The 22,115-nt window shown below is 45.4% G+C and overlaps 1 protein-coding gene across 1 annotated transcript in view; it reads right to left on the bottom strand.

Annotated features, from left to right (window-relative positions):
• The window catches only part of LOC126273260 (neurotrimin-like), a 133,325-nt gene that overhangs the window by 93,838 nt on the left and 17,372 nt on the right, over positions 1–22,115 (bottom strand). The window contains exon 2 of the mRNA XM_049976805.1: positions 2,928–3,091. Coding sequence (XP_049832762.1) covers positions 2,928–3,091 — 164 coding nt within the window. The remainder of the gene's footprint in view (positions 1–2,927; positions 3,092–22,115) is intronic.

Here is a 22,115-nt window from a genome sequence, read left to right as displayed (position 1 = left end):
GATTAATGTATGCGCTGTGTTAAGACCTATTGCAGATATTTCATTTACTGCTGTGGTTCCCAACATTCCTAGAGTGGAACCAGACATTAGGTGCCCCCCCCGACTCAACAAGCCATGTGTGCCTCCCACCTCCCCTCCCACCCCTCCTCCACATTATCACCAACTTTAGCACCTAACTAAACTGTAGAACAAAAGTCGTTTCTTGGAACACTTTTATTTGTAAAATGATGAAAGATGAATGACATTTAGTTTGTGTATGTACCTCCCCTGCATTAATTCTCTTTGTTGCTTCACTTGCTTGGTCTGCGCACCCAACCACATTTAAAAACAACAAAATTAAAATGTTTGCGCTATACGTACTTCTGAAGTGGCAGAAATTTGAAGACTAAGTAGTTTGGTTGCAGAAAATGCAGTAACAGCTATGAAAACTGACACAAAGAAGGAAAAATGTTAAATTTGCTACTGATATTGCACTGTTAATACTTAGTGTCTGGCACTAATACTAATAACAATAATAATAATAATAATACTATGTACAGCACTATAACAGCCCTTCTGTAGTTGCTGCTGTGTCGTGCTGTATATTAATTCATTTATCTGTTTCGATGCGAGGAAGAAAACTATTTCTGGACTAGCGTAGGTATTATCTACAACTTAAAGACATTTTCTTGAGATACTGAACATTTGTTACGTATACGTCTCAGTTTTATCATCAGCGATGTACGGGCCAAAGCACAACATACGTGTGTAGTGGGTGGACTACACATTAATTGAGAAAAAGTGCTCATTGATAACTTATTTAACCAATACTAGAGTCTTACAAAATTGTAGTTCAGTGACTGAAACAGAATCGAATCGTTCAGTTTTTACCCCTCAGAAAATTTCGTTTTATCCCTCAGGGGGTAATTACCCCGTGTCCAGGTAGGAACCACTGGTTTACTGCATGATGTACGGATATGAAATAATAAGTGTAAGTGTATTCTGAGACTTGAAATTGTGTTTTATAGCGCCAAAATTGATAGTTAGTACAGTAACACTTTAAATATTGCTTAAGTATTCACTGATAATTTAAAAAAAATAACATAGCTGCCTTCCCTTGGATAATCTGAAAGCAGCTATACGAAAACTCTAATTTATCGTGACGCCCACCATGATATGCTTTGGACGAACACTGAAGCGCCAAAGAAAGTGGTATAGGCATGCGTATTGAAATACAGAGATATGTAAACAGGCGGAATACGGCGCGGCGTTAGGCAGGTCCTACGTAAGACAAATATCTGGCGCTGTTGTTATATCACTTACTGGTGCTACAACAGCAGGTTATCATGATTTCAGTGAGTTTGAACGAGGTGTTATAGTCGGCTCACGAGCAATAGGACAGGCGATCTCCAAGGTAGCGATGAAGCGGGGATTTTCCCGTACGAGCATATCACGAGTGAACCGTGAATATCACAAATCCGATAAAAGATAGAATCTCTGGCATTGCTACGTCCGTGAAAAGATCCTGTAAGAAAGGGGCCAACGACGACTCAAGAGAATTTTTCAACGTGACAGAAGTGCAACACTTCCGCAAACTGCTGCAGATTTCAATGCTGGGGCGTCAAAAAGTGTCAGCGTGTGGACCATTCAACGAAACATCATCGATATGGGCTTTCGGAGCCGTACTCGTGTATCCTTTATCACTGGACGACACAAAAGTTTACCCCTCACCTGGGCCCGTCAACACAGAGACTAGACTGTTGATGACTGTAGACATGTTGCCTGGTCGGATGGGTTTCGATTCAAATTGTATCGAGCGGATGGGCGTGTACGGGCATGGAGACAACTTCATGAATTAAAGACCCTACATGTCGGCAGGGGACTGTTCAAGGTGGTGGAGGCTCTGTAATGGTGTGGGGCTTGTACAGGTGGCGTGATATGGAACGCTTAATACGTCAAGATATTACTCTGACAGGTGACAAGTACGTAAGCACCCTGTCTGATCATCTGGATCCACTTACGTGCATTGTGTATTATGACGGAGTCATACAATTCCATCAGTACCATGCAACACCCTCCACGTCCAAAATTGCTTGAGAGTGGCTGCATGCATACTCTTCTGACTTCAAACTCTTTCGCTGGCCATCAGACTCCCCAGACATGAACATTATTGAACATAGAATGAAATTTTCACTCTACAGCGGAGTGTGCGCTGATATGAAATTTCCTGGCAGAATGAAACTGTGTACCGGGCCGAGACTCGAACTCGGGACCTTTGCCTTTCACGGGCAAGTGTTCTAGCAACTGAGCTACCCAAGCACGCCCCGTCCTCACAGCTTTAATTCCGCCAGTACCTTGTCTCCTACCTTCCAAACTTCACAGACGCTCTCCTGAGAACCATGCAGAACTAGCATTCCTGGAAGAAAGGATATTGCGAAGACATGACTTAGCCACAGCCTGGGGAAAGTTTCTAGAACGAAATTTTCGCTCTACAGCAGAGTGTGCGGTGATATGAAACTTCCTGGCAGATTAAAACTGTGTGCCGGACCGAGACTCGAACTCGGCACCTTTGCCTTTCGCGGGCCAAGTGCTCTACCAACTGAGCTATCCAAGCACGACTCACGCCTCGTCCTTACAGCAAAGTTTTAATCGGCCAAGAAGTTTCATTATTGAGCACATCTGGTGTACTTTGCAACGTGCTGCTCAGAAGAGATCTCAACACTCTGGTGTCAATTCCATAGAACACTACTTCAGACATTAGTCGAGTTCATGGCACGTTGTGTTGCGGCATTTCTGCATACTTGTGGGTTCGCTGCATGATATTAGGTAGGTGTAGCAGTTTCTTTGGCTTTTCAAAGAAGACACTCCCTTTCTTCCGCAATCTAACAAGGAAGGACAAGTAGAGAGTTGTGGTTGTAGGCAGCAGACATGACGAGAGGTAAACTCACGGCGTGCTCGCCCAGGTTCCTGACGCGGCAGTGCAGGTAGGCGGTGGCCCCCAGCAGCGCCGTCACGTTGGTCACCTGCCCAGCGTCGAACTCCGGCTCTGGAGGACCGGAAGGCTGTCTGGAGGAGGCCCGCGGCGTCGTCTGCGGCTCTGCCAGGAAGTCACCTGTCGAAGATCAGTGGTTCACCAGTACCAGCTTAGGTGAAGACACGAGTGAAGCTCTTCGCGTTGGGCAAAGAAGGACACAAAGTTAGTCAAATACGCTCTAAAAAAATGAAAGTAAAAAAAAAAAAAAGACGACGCGCGACGAAGGACTTAGCGGAATGGTACGGAAATCGATAGTTGTACACGTATAGACAAACGCAAGATTACAATTTCAGATTAAATGGATGATTTATTCAAGATAAAGAGCTTCACAATTTGAGCAAGTCAATAACGCTTTCCTCCATCTGAAACACTTTGGTAGCTGTTATTCAGCTTGGGACTGATCGATACCGTTGTTGGATGTCCTCCCAAGGAATCTCGTGCCATATTCTGTCCAACTGGCAAGTTACATAGTCAAAATCCCGAGCTAGTAGGCGGGCCCTGTAGTATTGTAACGTATCGATGCTGCTGGAGCAGACGCCTAGAAAATTCCGACGGACACAGCGAGCAGCCCTTTGAACATCGTTTTCTGACGAAGAACCTCCAGCCCGCCGACTAATTAAGACCGCAAGGACGGCGTTGTAAGGGGCGTGCACTTGCCCGCCAATCTTCCAGTCCAAGAGAGTTTCTAGTCAAGATTAATTCGTGACGCTAGCTGGTGCCGAACGCTACACCGTGTTGTTGACAGTTATGTCTACATGCAAACGTTCAGTGTACTCAGACGCACCCCTGTGACATGGAGCTGCTGATAGCTAGCCACAGGTACCACCAGTTGTGAAGTGTAGTATTTCTTCACCCACAATTTGAGTTCAACTTAAGAGGGTAAGTCAATTATTATCGGCAAAGTAGTCACAAAATTTTATTGTAATCAAATACGAAACTTTCAAGAACATCATTATTCGACATAGTTTCCATGCGTTTCAATGCACTTGGTCCATCGTTCTACAAGCTTCCTGATGCCCTCATAAAAGAAGGTTCTCGGTTGAACTGCGAGCGAGAAATGCACCGCTCCTTTCACTGCTTCGTGCGAGGCAAATCGACGGCCCCTTAGTGCCTATTTGAGTGGATCGAAGAAGTGATAGTCAGAAGGGGCACGATCCGGACTACATGGAGGATGATCCAGTACTTCAAATTTGAGTTTCTGGAGCATTTCAGCAGAGTGGGCAGCAGTATGCGGATGGGCATTTGCTTCGCATTGCAGGCTTTAGCCTGGGAGTAAGTATCTCACAGTAACGTACATTGTTTATCGTTGTGTCCCTTTCCCCAAAACGTTCCAGTACTTGACCTTGTACGCCCAAAAAACCGTAAGCATCATCTTTCCTGCGGACAGTTGGGTCTTTAACATTTTCTTGACGGCGAGTTTGGATGTTTCGATTGTATACTATGACGTTTACTCTCCGGCTCGTAATGATGGATCCATGTTTTGTCACCAGTAATGATACTAAGAAAATGTCCCCTTCGTTACCAAAGCGATCCAAATGATTTTTGCAGATGTCCAAGCGGATTTGTTTATGCAACTGCCGGCCGGAGTGTACGAGCGGTTCTAGGTGCTACAGTCTAGAACCGCGCGACCGCTACGGTCGCAGGTTCGAATCCTACCTCGGTCTTGAATGTCTGTGACGCCCTTAGATAAGTTCGGTTTAAGTAGTTCTACGTTTTAGGGGACTGATAACCTCAGCAGTTAAGTCCCATAGTGCTCAGAGCCATTTGAAGCATTTTATGCAATTGGTGACTTGTTTTGGCACCCATCTTGCACAAACTTTACGAAACCCAAGTCTGTTGTGGATGCTTCGGTAGGCAGAACCGTGACTAATTGGCAGACGATGTGCCACTTCGTCGATAGTTAACCATCCGTCTAAGAGAATCATTTCACGTGAACGCTCAATGGTTTCTTCATTTGTGACGGTAAACGGTCGTCCGGCTCCTTCATCGCGCACACTTGTGCGACCATTTCGGAATTTTTCAATCCATTTGTAGACACTCTGTCGTGGCAAAACACCGTTCCCGTACTGTACCGGAAGTCATCGATGAATTTTGGTCCCTGATACTCCTTCCCACCACAAAAAACAGATCACTGAACGTTGCTCTTCTTTGGTGCAAGTAGGCAGCGGAGCAGCCATAATTAACAGCACGGCAGCGATAAAGCAACTAACATAGCAGCTGAAAAATTGCAAACATATCACAATACGCGTCAGCAACGTGAAACGACAGTACTACCAAAATAAAAATAAAAACTAAATTGCGTTTAAAAATTAACTTACCCACGTAGTTCTTTAAAGTGCCCTTGTGTCAGCTAGTCTTCCGCTTGCCTGTTCACACTCGCCTGGTACACTTCCACCAATTTATCGCTAGCAACGAGAACATAACATTTGCTTCCTCGGAACGTACGTGCTGCCGACTCGTGTCATTAGAGGCCCTACCCATTGGGCTCCTACGTATCTCAATCGGCGACTAACGCGACAGCATTGACCACCATGGCAGGGCTTGGCGAGCACGAAGGCAAGCAGTGGAAACTCTCGCCGTGTGTCGGCAGACACTATCTTGCTGAAATGTAAACCCAGGATAGTTTGCCACGATATACAACAACACGGGGCGTAGAATGTCGTCAACGTACCGCTGTCTAGAAACGATACCGCGGATGACAATCAAACGAATGCTTATATGAATCGAAATAGCATCCCAGACAGTCACTCAGGGTTTTCGAGCTACACTCCTGGAAATGGAAAAAAGAACACATTGACACCGGTGTGTAAGACCCACCATACTTGCTCCGGACACTGCGAGAGGGCTGTACAAGCAATGATCACACACACGGCACAGCGGACACACCAGGAACCGCGGTGTTGGCCGTCGAAGGGCGCTAGCTGTGCAGCATTTGTGCACCGCCGCCGTCAGTGTCAGCCAGTTTGACGTGGCATACGGAGCTCCATCGCAGTCTTTAACACTGGTAGCATGCCGCGACAGCATGGACGTGAACCGTATGTGCAGTTGACGGAATTTGAGCGAGGGCTTATAGTGGGCACGCGGGAGGCCGGGTGGACGTACCGCCGAATTGCTCAACACGTGGGGCGTAAGGTCTCCACAGTACATCGATGTTGTCACCAGTGGTCGGCGGAAGGTGCATGTGCCCGTCGACCTGGGACCGGACCGCAGCGACGCACGGATGCACGCCAAGACCGTAGGATCCTACGCAGTGCAGTAGGGGACCGCACCGCCACGTCCCAGCAAATTAGGGACACTGTTGCTCCTGGGGTATCGGCGAGGACCATTCGCAACCGTCTCCATGAAGCTGGGCTACGGTCCCGCACACCGTTAGGCCGTCTTCCGCTCACGCCCCAACATCGTGCAGCCCGCCTCCAGTGGTGTCGCGACAGGCGTGAATGGAGGGACGAATGGAGACGTGTCGTCTTCAGCGATGCCGTGCAGGTGAGCGCCACAATCAGGACTGCATACGACCGAGGCACACAGGGCCAACACCCGGCATCATGGTGTGGGGAGCGATCTCCTACACTGGCCGTACACCTCTGGTGATCGTCGAGGGGACACTGAATAGTGCACGTTACATCCAAACCGTCATCGAATCCATCGTTCTACCATTCCTAGAGCGGAAAGGGAACTTGCTGTTCCAACAGGATAATGCACGTCCGCATGTATCCCGTGCCACCCAACGTGCTCTAGAAGGTGTAAGTCAACTACCCTGGCCAGCAAGATCTCCGGATCTGTCCCCCATTGAGCATGTTTGGGACTGGATGAAGCGTCGTCTCAGGCGGTCTGCACGTCCAGCACGAACGCTGGTCAAACTGAGGCGCCAGGTGGAAATGACATGGCAAGCCGTTCCACAGGACTACATCCAGCATCTCTACGATCGTCTCCATGGGAGAATAGCAGCCTGCATTGCTGCGAAAGGTGGATATACACTGTACTAGTGCCGACATTGTGCATGCTCTGTTGGCTGTGTATATGTGCCTGTGGTTCTGTCAGTGTGATCATGTGATGTATCTGACCCCAGGAATGTGTCAATAAAGTTTCCCCTTCCTGGCACAATGAATTCACGGTGTTCTTATTTCAATTTCCAGGAGTGTATCTGGGGCGCTTCCAGATACCTTTCTCTGGCCATAGGTTCTCATTTCGAAGACAATTCCGTCCCAAATGTTCCCGACACCGCTGCAGAGGTGCTTCTTGGTGCACAGAAGTCAATGGAGTCGGTGCAACGACCACCGTGAGCTCAAAGCCGTTTCTGTGAGCCGCCAATTAATGTTCCTTGTGGTCACTAAAGCACTAGCTGCACGATGGATAAATGGTCCCAAGGAAGGCGCTGTTCTGGGTGACCTCACTGACTGTTGCTCGATCGTGACGTTGTGTCGTCTCCCTAGGTCGATGGTTTCCTTCTTGACCTGTGTTAGGTCATTGTCCAGCCATTCCTGCCAACATCGTCGTACATCTACATCTCCATTCATACTCCGCAAGCCTCCTGACGTGTGGCGGAGTGTACCTTGAGTACCTCTATCGCTCCTATACAAATGTCAAGCGGTTCGCCGATTCAAGCGGCTTCTTTGACCCCAACTACACGGCCCCTCTCAAATGCTGTCATCTGCGTATACTGTTCACGCGTGTCTCAGGGAGGCATAGTTAACAATGCAACATAGCACACGGAATGAAACCTGTAATGACCTTATGGCCTGGTATCGACATACCGCATCTTCACTATCCTTTCCAGCTGCTCTGTCAATCTGCGCTACTGCGTCACACATCCATCCCTCGCCCGCCAAAGTTAACAGTTTTGCATTTTTTGTCGATATCTGTGTGAATGTCAGTTTGTTACCAATTTGCATAACTTATTCGTCTTGCGTTGTGTTTTCGCTCTAGAATGTACACTCCTGGAAATTGAAATAAGAACACTGCGAATTGATTGTCACAGGAAAGGGGAAACTTTATTGACACATTCCTGGGGTCAGATACATCACATGATCACACTGACAGAACCAGAGGCACATAGACACAGGCAACAGAGCATGCACAATGTCGGCACTAGTACAGTGTATATCCACCTTTCGCAGCAATGCAGGCTGCTATTCTCCCATGGAGACGATCATAGAGATGCTGGATGTAGTCTTGTGGAACGGCTTGCCATGCCATTTCCACCTGGCGCCTCAGTTGGACCTGCATTCGTGCTGGATGTGCAGACCGCGTGAGACGACGCTTCATCGAGTCCCAAACATGCTCAATGGGGGACAGATCCGGAGATCTTGCTTGCAAGGGTAGTTGACATACACCTTCTAGAGCACGTTGGATGGCACGGGATACATCCGGACGTGCATTGTCCTGTTGGAACAGCAAGTTCCCTTGCCGGTCTAGGAACGATGGGTTCGATGACGGTTTGGATGAACCGTGCACTATTCAGTGTCCTCTCGACGATCACCAGAGGTGTACAGCCAGTGTAGGAGATCGCTCCCCACACCATGATGCCAGGTGTTGGCCCTGTGTGCCTCGGTCGTATGCAGTCCTGATTTGGCGCTCACCTGCACGGCGCCAAACACGCATACGACCATCATTGGCACCAAGGCAGAAGCGACTCTCATCGCTGAAGACGACACGTCTCCATTCGTCCCTCCATTCACGCCTGCGCGACACCACTGGAGGCGGGCTGCACGATGTTGCGGCGTGAGCGGAAGACGGCCTAACGGTGTGCGGGACCGTAGCCCAGCTTCATGGAGACGGTTGCGAATGGTCCTCGCCGATAGCCCGGGAGCAACAGTGTTCCTAATTTGCTGGGAAGTGGCGGTGCGGTCCCCTACGGCAATGCGTAGGATCCTACGGTCTTGGCGTGCATCCGTGCGTCGCTGCGGTCCGGTCCCAGGTCGACGGGCACGTGCACCTTCCGCCGACCACTGGCGACAACATTGATGTACTGTGGAGACCTCACACCCCACGTGTTGAGCAATTCGACGGTATGTCCACCCGGCCTCCCGCATGCCCATTATACGCCCTCGCTCAAAGTCCGTCAACTGCACATTCGGTTCACGTCCACGCTGTCGCGGCATGCTACCAGTGTTAAAGACTGCGATGGAGCTCCGTATGCCACGGCAAACTGACTGACACTGACGGCGGCGGTGCACAAATGCTGCGCAGCTAGCGCCATTCGACGGCCAACACCGCGGTTCCTGGTGTGTCCGCTGTGCCGTGCGTGTGATCATTGCTTGTACAGCCCTCTCGCAGTGTCCGGAGCAAGTTATGTGGGTCTGACACACCGGTGTCAATGTGTTCTTTTTTCCATTTCCAGGAGTGTATTTAGAGGGTGACAATTATTGAACTGTATGAAAACAGGTAACTTAGTTACAAACTATGGCGTGCACAAACTTTATTCAACATGTAAACATCAATACAGATATTCAGATTTAGGTTATGACATATTCGATGAGCCTACTATCATTGACCATGATGTGACGCAGACGAATAGCGAAATTCGGCATAGCCATCTAAACTGTTGGAACATCGATGGTGTCGATGACCTCTTGAATGGCTGTTTTCAGCTCAGCAGTGCTGTTGTGGTTATTGATGTACATCTTGACTTTAATATAGTCCACAAAAAGGAGTGTTCAAATCAGGGGAATATGGCGGCCTATCGAGGCCCATCGCAGTTACAATGGGTATACCAGAGCAAGAACGCGGTCCCAAAAATGCTACTCCACGACATAAAATACTTTCCTGCTTCAGTCGGGTGGAGCTCCGTCTTGCATGAACTACATCTTTTTGAAATCAGGGTCAAACTGGATAGTGGAGATGAAACCATCTTCCGAAACCTTCACGTACCGTTCGGTTGTCACAGTGCCATGGAGGAATATCGCACCGATTATTACGTGACTGGACATTGCATACCACACAGTCACCCATTGAGAGTGAAGAGACCTTTCTATCGCGAAATGCTGATTCTCATTCCCCCAAAAGTGCCAATTTTGCTTATTGACGAACCCATCCAAATGGAGGAGGGCTTCTTCGGTAAACCAAACCACGCATTCGCATGCAAATCCCTATCATTCACTCATTCACAGTGGCCTGCCGTTCAGTTTGAACGTCCGAACGGAAACCGTACAGAAGCTATGACAATTTTATACACTGTACCCGTGGTCTAGAGGTAGCATCCTTCATTCATAACCAAAACGTCTAGGGTCCCGGGTTCGATCCCCGCCAGTGCCTAAATTTTGATAAATAATCAGCATTGGCGGCCGAAGACTTCCGGCATAAGAAGTCAGCCTCATTCTGCCAACGGCCTTGTCAAAGAGGGCGGAGGAGCGGATAGAGGTTCAGGGCACTCTCTTGTCCTAGGGGTGGGAAATTGCCCCTAAAGGCGGAAGAATCAGCAATGATCAACGGCAAGGAAACCACTGCATTAAAGACACGTAACGTGTATCCACAGGACATGTGGCCTGTAGTTGAAGAAGTGTCATGATGATCTCTCCATTGGCAAAAGATTCCGGAATAGTCCCCCATTCGTATCTCCGGGAGGGGACTGCCTAGGGGGAGGTTACCACGAGAAAAAGATTGAATAATCAACGAAAGGATAATGTTCTACGAGTCGGGGCGTGGAATGTCAGAAGCTTGACCGTGGTAGGGAAACTAGAAAATCTGAAAAGGGAAATGCAAAGGCTCAATCTAGATATAGTAGGGGGCAGTGAAGTGAAGTGGAAGGATAACAATGATTTCTGGTCAGATGAGTATCGGGTAATATCAACAGCAGCAGAAAATGGTGTAACAGGTGTAGGATTCGTTATGAATAGGAAGGTAGGGCGGAGGGTGTGTTACTGTGAACAATTCAGTGACCGGATTGTTCTAATCAGAATCGACAGCAGACCAACACCGACAACGATAGTTCAGGTATACATGCCGACGTCGCAAGCTGAAGATGAACAGATAGAGAAAGTGTATGAGGATATTGAAAGGGTAATGCAGTATGTAAAGTGGAACGAAAATCTAATAGTCATGGGCGACTGGAATGCAGTTGTAGTGGAAGGAGTAGAAGAAAAGGTTACACGAGAATATGGGCTTGGGACAAGGAATGAAAGAGGAGAAAGACTAATTGAGTTCTGTAACAAGTTTCAGTTAGTAATAGCGAATACCCTGTTCAAGAATCACAAGAGGAGGAGGTATACTTGGAAAAGGACGGGAGAGACGGGAAGATTTCAATTAGATTACATCATGGTCAGACAGAGATTCCGAAATCAGATGCTGGATTGTAAGGCGTATCCAGGAGCAGATATAGACTCAGATCACAGTATAGTAGTGATGAAGAGTAGGCTGAAGTTCAAGACATTAGTCACGAAGTATCAATATGCTAAGAAGTGAGATACGGAAGTTCTAAGGAATGACGAGATACGTTTGAAGTTCTCTAACGATATAGATACAGCAATAAGGAATAACGCAGCAGGCAGTACAGTTGAAGAGGAATGGACATCCATAAAAAGGGCCATCACAGAAGGAGGAAGTACAAACATGCTCCGGGAAAATCAGGAATACAGAAATACAAGTCGCTGAGGAATGAAATAAATAGGAAGAGCAGGGAAGCTAAGACGAAATGGCTGCAGGAAAAATGTGAAGACATCGAAAAAGATATGATTGTCGGCAGGACAGACTCAGCATACAGGAAAGTCAAAACAACCTTTGGTGACATTAAAAGCTACGGTGGTAACATTAAGAATGCAATGGGAATTCCACTGTTAAATGCAGAGGAGAGAGCAGATAGGTGGACAGAATACATTGAAAGCCTCTATGAGGGTGAAGATTTGTCTGATGTGATAGAAGAAGAAATAGGATTCGATTTAGAAGAGATAGGGGATCCAGTATTAGAATCGTAATTTAAAAGAGCTTTGGAGGACTTACGGTCAAATAAGGCAGAAGGGATAGATAAAATTCCATCAGCATTTCTAAAATCATTAGGGGAAGTGGCAACAAAACGACTATTCACGTTGGTGTGTAGAATATATGAGTCTGGCGACATACCATCTGACTTTCGGAAAAGCATCATCCACACAATACCGAAGACGGAAAGAGCTGACAAGTGCGAGAATTATCGCACAATCAGCTTAACAGCTCATGCATCGAAGCTGCTTACAAAAATAATAAACAGAAGAATGGAAAAGAAAATTGACAATGCGCTAGGTGACGATCATTTTGGCTTTAGGAAAAGTAGAGGCACGAGAGAGGCAATTCTCACGTTACGGCTAATAATGGAAACAAGGCTAAAGAACAATCAAGACACGTTCATAGGATTTGTCGACCTGGAAAAAGCGTTCGACAATATAAAATGTTGCAAGCTGTTCGAGATTCTGAAAAAAGTAGGGGTAAGCTATAGGGAGAGACGGGTCATATACAATATGTACAACAACCAAGAGGGAATAATAAGAGTGGACGATCAAGAACGAAGTGCTATTATTAAGAAGGGTGTAAGACAAGGCTGTAGCCTTTCGCCCCTACTCTTCAATCTGTACATCGAGGAAGCAATGGCGGAAATAAAAGAAAGGTTCAGGAGTGGAATTAAAATACAAGGTGAAAGGATATTAATGATACGATTCGCTGATGACATTGCTATCCTGAGTGAAAGTGAAGAAGAATTAAATGATCTGCTGAACGGAATGAACAGTCTAATGAGTACATAGTATGGTTTGAGAGTAAATTGGAGAAAGACGAACGTAATGAGAAGTAGTAGAAATGAGAACAGCGAGAAACTTAACATCAGTACTGATGGTCACGAAGCCAATGAAGTTAAGGGATTCCGCTACCTAGGCAGTAAAATAACCAATGACGGACGGAGCTAGGAGGACATCAAAAGCAGACTCGCTATGGCAAAAAAAGCATTTCTGGCCAAGAGAACTCTACTAATATCAAATACCGGCCTTGATTAGAGGAAGAAATTTCTTAGGATATACGTCTGGAGTTCAGCATTGTATGGTAGTGAAACATGGACTGTGGGAATACCGGAACAGAAGAGAATCGAAGCATTTGAGATGTGGTGCTATAGACGAATGTTGAAAATTAGGTGGACTGATAAGGTAAGGAATGAGGAGGTTCTATGCAGAATCGGAGAGGAAAGAAATATGTGGAAAACACTGATAAGGAGAAGGGACAGGATGATAGGACATCTGCTGAGACATGAGGGAATGCCTTCCATGGTACTAGAGGGAGCTATAGAGGGCAAAAACTGTAGAGGATGACAGAGATTGGAATACGTCAAGCAAATAATTGAGGACGTAGTTTGGAAGTGCTACTCTGAGATGAAGAGGTTAGAACAGGAAAGGAATTCGTGGCGGGCCGCATCAAACCAGTCAGTAGACTGATGATCAAAAATAAAAAAAAAGTTCAATAATTGTCACCCTATAGTTTACATTCAGTTATTGATACATCATGAGGTCTTTTTTGTGAATCTAAATGAAACAACTGCTAATGAATATTTAAATTATAATAATGAGAGTTTTTCCTTTCGTTTCGGTTTGTTTCCGTTCCGCAAGAATGCTACGTGTGACAACGGATGGAACCACTACCAGTATTTTAAGTTATGAGACGGATATGATTCTTTGTTCTTGTTAAGTTACCTGTCTTCATACGAAACGATGAAAAGAAATCCCCACCCCGGCCAGGATTTGAACCCAGGACCCCGTGATCCACAGGCAGCGACGCTATCCACTCGACCACGAGCTGCGGACATTTGAACTGTCGTCATCGTGAATGCGAGTCCAGTGTGCTAACCACTGTGGCACCCTACTCGGTGCGGGGAGTACTGTGTTGCCAGCAGAGAGGCCTTAACACCAGAATGGGTCTTTCAGGAGAGCTCAGTGAGTTCCGCCTTGGACTAGTCTTTAGAAGTCAGCTGAGTAACAAATCCATCGGGGACATTTTAACCCTTCTACAGCTGCCCAAGACGTCTGTTGGTGGCGTGACTGTGAAGCAGACGCGAAGGAACAACCACATCTAAAACAAGACCAGCCAGAACTCATGTTCTACCGGACAGGGGCCGTGGAGCATTACGGAGAGCGGTTGTAAAAAGTCTCATGAAATCAGCGGAAGAAGTCACTCGTCAGGTGCAAAGTGCTACCAGCAATCTATTATAGCACAATGACGGTACGTATGGAGGTAAGAAGAATAAGGTAAAATGGTCGGGTAACTCCTCGTAGGTCATTCATTTCTGTAGTCGGCGCTAAGTGACATTTCAGGTAGTGTAAAGTGGACCATTGCAAATCGAACGACCGAGCGAGGTGGCGCAGTGGTTAGCACACTGGACTCGCATTCGGGAGGACGACGGTTAAATCCCGTCTCCAGCCATCCTGATTTAGGTTTTCCGTGATTTCCCTAAATCGTTTCAGGCAAATGCCGGGATGGTTCCTTTGAAAGGGCACGGCCGATTTCCTTCCCAATCCTTCCCTAACCCGAGCTTGCGCTCCGTCTCTAATGACCTCGTTGTCGACGGGACGTTAAACACTAACCACCACCATCACCACCACCAAATTGAACGATTAGGGGTGATTACACGCTATATCCTCTGGCAAGTGCATGGATAGTTTTGTGTTTGACGAATTCCGGGAGCAATTTACCTGCCATCAAGTGCTGTATGGTGTTGCGGAATGGTTTTTTTAGTCATGTTTAGGGTATTGCGGTTGGATATGGGCATAAGTTACAGCATTGTGTACTGCATACAGTAGAAAAACTGTGCAGACAGAACTGCTGTTTCTTTCGGCGTGACAGTTCACCACATAAAAAAAGCGGCATTTGTGAGGCAACGCTTTGTGGACAGTTATTGGACGACTACACTGCTGAAATGGAGGACCTTCCCAGTATGGCGACGTGAACCAGATGAAAAGTCTTTCGGACGAATTAAAACGTCTACTTCGATTCAGAGTCCAGCTTGCAATGTTACTACCTTCTGTGATTTAGACTTCTGAGAAAGAAATGGGGTCCCACTTCTCCACACCAAAGCAGATATCTCACTGGAAATATCTCCAGCGGAGTTCAAGTCGGCATAGAGGAGAAGGGTGGACATGCCCACATGAATGTCCACTAATATGAGTCCGCATAATTTTGATCAGATGTGTAGACCTGCCTGATTACTCAGAAATTCACACATAAGTGTATGTAGAAGGTTCACAGAACTACTTTCACATTATTTTGCGACCCTTTCACTTTCGAACGGATATGGGGAAAGTGAACCCCATAGTATTTCTGTTCTCTTTTGTTATATTATTAGAGATTCGCCTCGGCTTCGCACTGACAGTATTAAGTACGAGAGGCGTTCAACCCATTACTTTCTTTTCCAGTTTCGTTTGAAAAAATACGGAATTTCTTGTGAGATATCATGAACTACTCCCGCTTCAACCCCTGTAGTTTCATTAATTTCCGATAGGAGCTAGCGTTATACGCAGCCTTCAAATTGGCGTCTGTAATGGAGGTGCGTTGCAAGCAGAGAGCTGTCATTGAGCTACTTTTGGCGGAAAATCAGAGCCTCGGAGATACTCATAGGCGTTTGCAGAATGTCTACGGAGACCTGGAAGTGAACAAAATCACGGCGAGTCGTAGGGCAAGGCATCTCTCATAATTTAGCTACAATATAGCAGGTCAGCAACTGGAAGCAGTTAATTCCATAAATTATCTGGGAGTAGGCATAGGAGTGATTTAAAACGGAATGACCACATAAAATTAATCGTCGGTAAAGCAGATGCCAGACTGAGGCACATTGGAAGAATCCTAAGGAGATGCAGTCCAGGAACAAAGGAAGTAGGTTACTGTACACATCCAGAATGAGATTTTCACTATGCAGCGGAGAGTGCGCTGATATGAAACTTCCTGGCAGATTAAAACTGTGTGCCCGACCGAGACTCGAACTTAATCTTCCAGGAAGTTTCATACCAGCGCACACTCCGTTGCAGAGTGAAAATCTCATTCTGGAAACATCCTCCAGGCTGTGGCTAAGACATGTCTCCGCAATATCCTTTCCTTCAGGAGTGCTAGTTCTGCAAGGTTCGCAGGAGAGCTTCTGTGAAGTTTGGAAGGTAGGAGGCGAGGTACTGGCGGAAGTAAAGCTGTGAGGACGGGGCGTGAGTAGTGCTTGGGTAGCTCAGTTGGTAGAGCATTTGCCCGCGAAAGGCAAAGATCCCGAGTTCGAGTCTCGGTCCGGCACACAGTTATGATTTGCCAGGAAGTTTTTGCAGTACACTTGTTCGCCCACTGCTTGAATACTTCTCACTGGTGTGGGATCCGTACCAGATAGGGTTGATAGAAGAGATAGAGAAGATCCAATGGAGAGCAGCGCCCTTATTTACAGGATCGTTTAGTAATCGCGAAAGCGTTAAGGACATGATAGATAAACTCCAGTGGAAGACTCTGTAAGAGAGACGCTCAGTAGTTCGGTACGCGCTTTTGTTGAAGTTTCGAGAACATATCTTCATCGAGGAGTCAAACAGTATACTGCTCACTCCTACGTATACCTCGCAAAGAGACAATGAGGATAAAATCAGAAAGATTAGAGCCCACACAGAGGCATACCGACAATCTTTCTTTCCACGGACAATACGAAACTAGAGAGAACTGGTAGAGGTACTCAAGGTACTCTCCGCCACACACCGTCCGGTGGCTTGCCGAGTATGGATGTAGATGTAGATGTAGATCGCAACGGGGTCGCACAAACCTGCCTAATCTCGCGCGTCCTGGCTGGCGCCACCCAACTGTGAGTCCTACAATTCTAGAACGTGCGTACACTCTCTTTAGAGCTGATCGACGGATAACGATTAGACACCTTGTCGCTGAACTGGAGGTCTCTGTTGATAGTGCTGACACACACGTCCACCAATTGGGGTACTCAGAGGTATGCGCCCTCTGAGTTTCTCGTCGCGTAGCATAAGACCATAAATGGCAACAGAGGAACACCTGCCCAATGAAGGATACACTACACCTAACTCGGATGATGGGGAGGTTATTGATGCAGCAAAGCGTTGTCTCCGATTTGGCCAGTAAAGTGGTATCATGAGGACATGCTGGGCATCCCTGTAACGCAACGATAGGCGGTCGCGCTGGTCGGAGATCATACTGAAAAATAGTGCTTTTTAGCCAAAAGAATACGGAATAATACGGTGTGTTGCAGGCCTGAATAAAATCAACCTGCTTCCAGAAAGAAATAATGCGTTTGCACTACTTACTGAAGGCCTCTTGTAACTACTGCCGGACGGATTGTCTGGCTTAGTGCTATCAAGTTACACACACAAGGCTACCTCGTAAATCAATCCATCTTTTACTGAAAACCTTGATTACTTTCTGCGATTAGCATTCACATACAGATAGAAAAAACATGATGGCGTACTTTATTTAATAACATGTACAGACGATGTTAATTTCTCCCAATGTGGGCGAGAGACGACAATAAATTTTGATAATCTTGTGTGTCCACAATTGTTCCTTGTTAATGTTAATAAAAGACCACCGTATGTTTATTAAGATACATGCATTTTGTCATGACCAGTTCTTTACAATGAATATCGTCAGGTAACACAGTCAATAATGTAGGTAACAAATCGCCACGTAACTGTACCAGTATTATGACTCGTGGTATAACTGCCTTATGTAACGTTAAAGCGCTGTTCTGGAAAATTAAGAGTGCTGGACTAGTCTAGTGTACACAACATCCAATCTCGTCATTACTCACAGCTCGCTGTGCATGTGCCAGATGGTCGGCAGAGGTTTGTGTCATAATAAAAGCCATAAAGTTGTTATAATTTTGGGAGGAATTGTTGTAAAGGCTTTCGGCAATGTCACGTGATGATGTTTATTGAACGAAACCAGTGGTGACATTAAATTTTGACATTGGTAAACAAAAGTTAGTGTCTCAAATTCCTTGGAACGATCTCGTCGAAACGAAAAGAATCATTTATTTGGCCCCGTTTCACTAAAGTTATATTCCTCTTAATACCTCCATTGCTAGTAGACTTTTGCATTCTCTTGTTGTGTTAACTATACTATTACTTACCGACTCCACCACCTATCTCAGCCGGGTAAGGTGGCCGTGCGGTTCTAGGCACTGCAGTCCGGAACCGCGGGACTGCTACAGTCTCAGGTTCGAATCCTGCCTCGGGCATGGATGTGTGTGAGTCCTTATGTTAGTTAGGTTTAAGTAGTTCTAAGTTCTAGGGGACTGATGACCTAAGATGTTAAGTCCCATAGTGCTCAGAGCCATTTGAACCATTTGAACCTATCTCAGTTCCGTTTGTAGTAAGATATCACCTGAATACACGGGAGGTGGAACAGACTTCGTCCAGGTGAGTTTCGTCCAGCTGTGCTTTTCCCCGAGATTCATCTCCATCACATATCATCTACCCCAGGCCTTAAGCCTACAACAGGCGGCTCTATGCATACGACTCTGTTTACAGTATTTTCCTCTTCTTATATCTTGCATTATTATCATTTCTACCTCACAGGATAAGTCGAAGAGAGATGCATTCAGTGATCACCAGAATTGTGCTTTCCCGAAACTACGGTTTGGTAGTTTTGGTACACTACGCGAATGACGTAGGAAACGGTAGGATTGTTGGCTGCATTGGTAAGGGGAGACACATTAATGAATATGCTAGAGAGAAACTGAGAGTCGACGAGTCACTTTGTTTTTTGTTTGTTTGTTTGTTTTGCAGGAACTTTCAATCGCACATCATTAAGTGTTAGTCCATTGTGTATTTTATGTCCTTACGAAATATAAACGGCATTTCATACGTAATAAAAATCTGCTGACCGTGTAAATTGTGCGTTTTTATGTAACCAGAGTAACCAATATTGATGCAAGTACAGTTCACGTGAGCAAACACGAAAATGTATATAATTATTATAATTTTGTACATTCTCCATCATGAACGAAGTCAAGAGCTTCCTGCTGTTGTTGCTATGTGAGAAAGTTGTTTATGAGTATCAGAATCATTTTTTATATAAGCTCGAGGAAGTATTGAAACGATATTTTATATGTTTCTTTTTAAATTTTATCATTTTTTACGAAATTGAGTTTTCTACGGCCATAACATAAATTTGTATCCTTTTTCATTTTTACTAGAACACCGCTGGATTTCAAATTACAAATGAACAATTTTACAATAAAATCCGAATTAAGCATTGACAGTTTCCTGTTTGCTATAAATACAGTAGAGCGTTGATTATCCGAAGTAATTGGGGGACATGGATGTTCGGAAAACTGGTTTGTTTGGATAATCGAACTGTACTTGTTTATTTGCCAAAAAGTACTGTACAGTAAATGCATTCATAAAAACAGGCATCTGTTTTAGTATTACAAAATAACATACAAAGGCAACTTCAGCAGGGATATATAGTATTTCGCATAGTTTATTAAACAAAAATATGTACATATTACATATGCATTTTGCATGAACAATACACACAGTATAGAAAATTAAAATTGGATAAAGTGGTTGCAGATTCACTATCTTCTAACCTTTTAATAATCTCGTACTTGTCCCTCATAGAAAGGACAACACGTTTACGTTTAAGCATTTTGTATCGTCAAGTTCACTTCTTCTCGCAGCAGCACACAAGTGGTCGTAACAGAGAAAAAAAGGTGACTGTTTGCACCGAGAGAAGCTCTTCTTAGGGGCGCGCAATCCTTCAATCTGCGTGGAGCGGCACGCCTCAACTCTAAGCTGGCGCAGCTGTTGCTGTGAACAGCTTTGATACTGCCGCTACTTCTACTGCCAGTGCCAAGCCGACAGAAGTGTGCTGATTGTTGAAACACTGCGACTGGCGGCTTGGCAGGTCAGCAGCGCCTTGTGAAGGCCCCATTAGAAGCAATGGTCCGCCAGCGGTGGGGAAACTTAGTTTGGGAGTGAGGGGGATGATGGACGGTAGGGTGGGAGAGTAACAGGTGCGAGCGAGTACACAGTTCGGTTAAGCGGTCGTTCGGTTGACCAACGTTCCGATAATCGACGCTCTACTGTACTGTTAATTTCTATTAACAGACAGGAGGATAACTAAGTAGAACAAAAACGTCCCGTAGGTCACGCTGCCCGTTACATACGTTCTAACCCAGTTTCTTGGGCAATGTAATCAGCCTTTTTCCCTCGAGAGCCATCACAGTCAGTGTGGGGCTTCACCTCGGGCCACATACGGAACCTTCCTATTATTAACTAGCTTAGCACCGGCTGCATCGCTCGCAAAGACTGTATTGTCTACACAGATTTTTGTTTTTGTTTTCCTTTAATCAAATTTTTATGTAGTTCACACATTGCAACACTCCCTAATCTTTCTAATTAAGGTCATAGAAACATGGACTCTTCTAATTTTACTTCTGACCAAAAAGCGATTTTGGTAGCTGGAGTACAAGGTCTTTATTAATCGTGCCTTTCGCGTTATTGTGGTGATATTCAACACCGAGAAGTGAAATACCAATCTGCATCGATGTAGTTCTTTAACGGTAGTTCTTTAAAGATATTTACCTTCAAACAGATCTTTATCGAATATTTCACCCTAATAGGGACTAAATTTCCAAAAATTGAGAAACTCGCATTTATTTGTTTCTGATCCAGAAACCAAATATCACAATTACCTTACCTGCATCATATTTACAAGAACCTTGCATCACCTGTCTCAGCTGCTTTGGGATGGCATTTCGAATAATCTCTTCTTAAATGATGCCTACAGTACGAGTATAAGATCAACATCCTCTCCAAATCTCAAGATTTTATCCTTATCGGTTTGGGCTGCGCTGGACGTTGATAAGTCATTCAGAAGGACATTGCCGTGTATATACGAGGGTTGAAACTTTAATAGTGGCAATTATTTATTTACAGCTCGTACAAAATATATACGTGTTTCAAAGTTTTACTGACCTTCAAAGTAGTCACCAGCATTGTATATAGGCCGTTCCCAGCGATGTGGAAGTCGAGGATACACTTAGCAGTGCCAGTTGTGTTGACAGTTGGAGCGGCGCGGTCTATTGGCCGACGAATTTGTAGCAGTTCTGAAGCTAATGCCATGAAATCTCTAAGGTGGTCGTAGGTTGTATTCCAAAAAAGAACAGCATAGAGAGAGAAGTGATGACACTTTCTGCTGGACCTGACCATCATTTTGCGGGACAATACTCAAGCACGTAATGTGCAAGACGTTACTGATTTGTTTGACTGATGGGTCTGCTAAGGGTTATACTACCTACTGCACTCCCCTCAATTAAGCCCTCGTGAGTTTAACTCAATTTCTAAACTGAAGGAAACACTTCACAGTATTCGCTTCAGAACTGCTACAAATTCGTCGGGCAATAGACCGCGCCGCTCGAACTATCGACTCAACATTCACTGCAAAGAGTATCCTACGACTTCCACATCGCTGGGTTATAAGAAATAAGCGTCAAACGAAAAAATTACAAAGAACGAAACTTGTCTAGCTTGAAGGGGGAAACCAGATGGTGTTATGGTTGGCCCGCCAGATGGCACTGCCATAGGTCAAACTGCGAACATTACGAAAGGTGAACTACTCGCTGTTGAGAGAAATGTCGTTACACGTACTGCCCGATGCATTGAGGTTGACGGACATCATTTTGAGCATATTGCATTAATGTGGTATTTACAGGTAATCACGCTGTAACAGCATGCGTTCGCAGAAATGAGAAGTTCACAAAGGTACATGTATCACATCGGAACAATCGAAATAAAATGTTCAAACGTACCTACGTTCTATATTTTAATTAAAAAAAAAAACCTACCTGTTACCAACTGTTCGTCTAAAATGGTGAGCCAATATGTAGCAGATATGTACATGGAACATTTTCGAGGAGGACGCTCTTGAATTAGCACATCTAAAACCCATCTGTTTCTTTACATATGTGGATGATACCTTCATTATCTGTCCACATGAAAGATATAAACTGGCAGACTTTCTCACACATCTCAACTCCAGACACGAGAATATTAAGTTCACTATGGAGATCGAAACGGATGGGATGCTCCCTTCGTAGATGTTTTGATTACAAGACGAGCTGATGGCACTTTGGGCCACAGCGTGTATAGAAAGACGACGCACACCGATT

The sequence above is a fragment of the Schistocerca gregaria genome, chromosome 5 (assembly GCF_023897955.1).
Source record: "Schistocerca gregaria isolate iqSchGreg1 chromosome 5, iqSchGreg1.2, whole genome shotgun sequence".
Lineage (NCBI taxonomy): Eukaryota > Metazoa > Arthropoda > Insecta > Orthoptera > Acrididae > Schistocerca > Schistocerca gregaria.
This window is presented reverse-complemented; position numbering and strand designations above follow the sequence as displayed.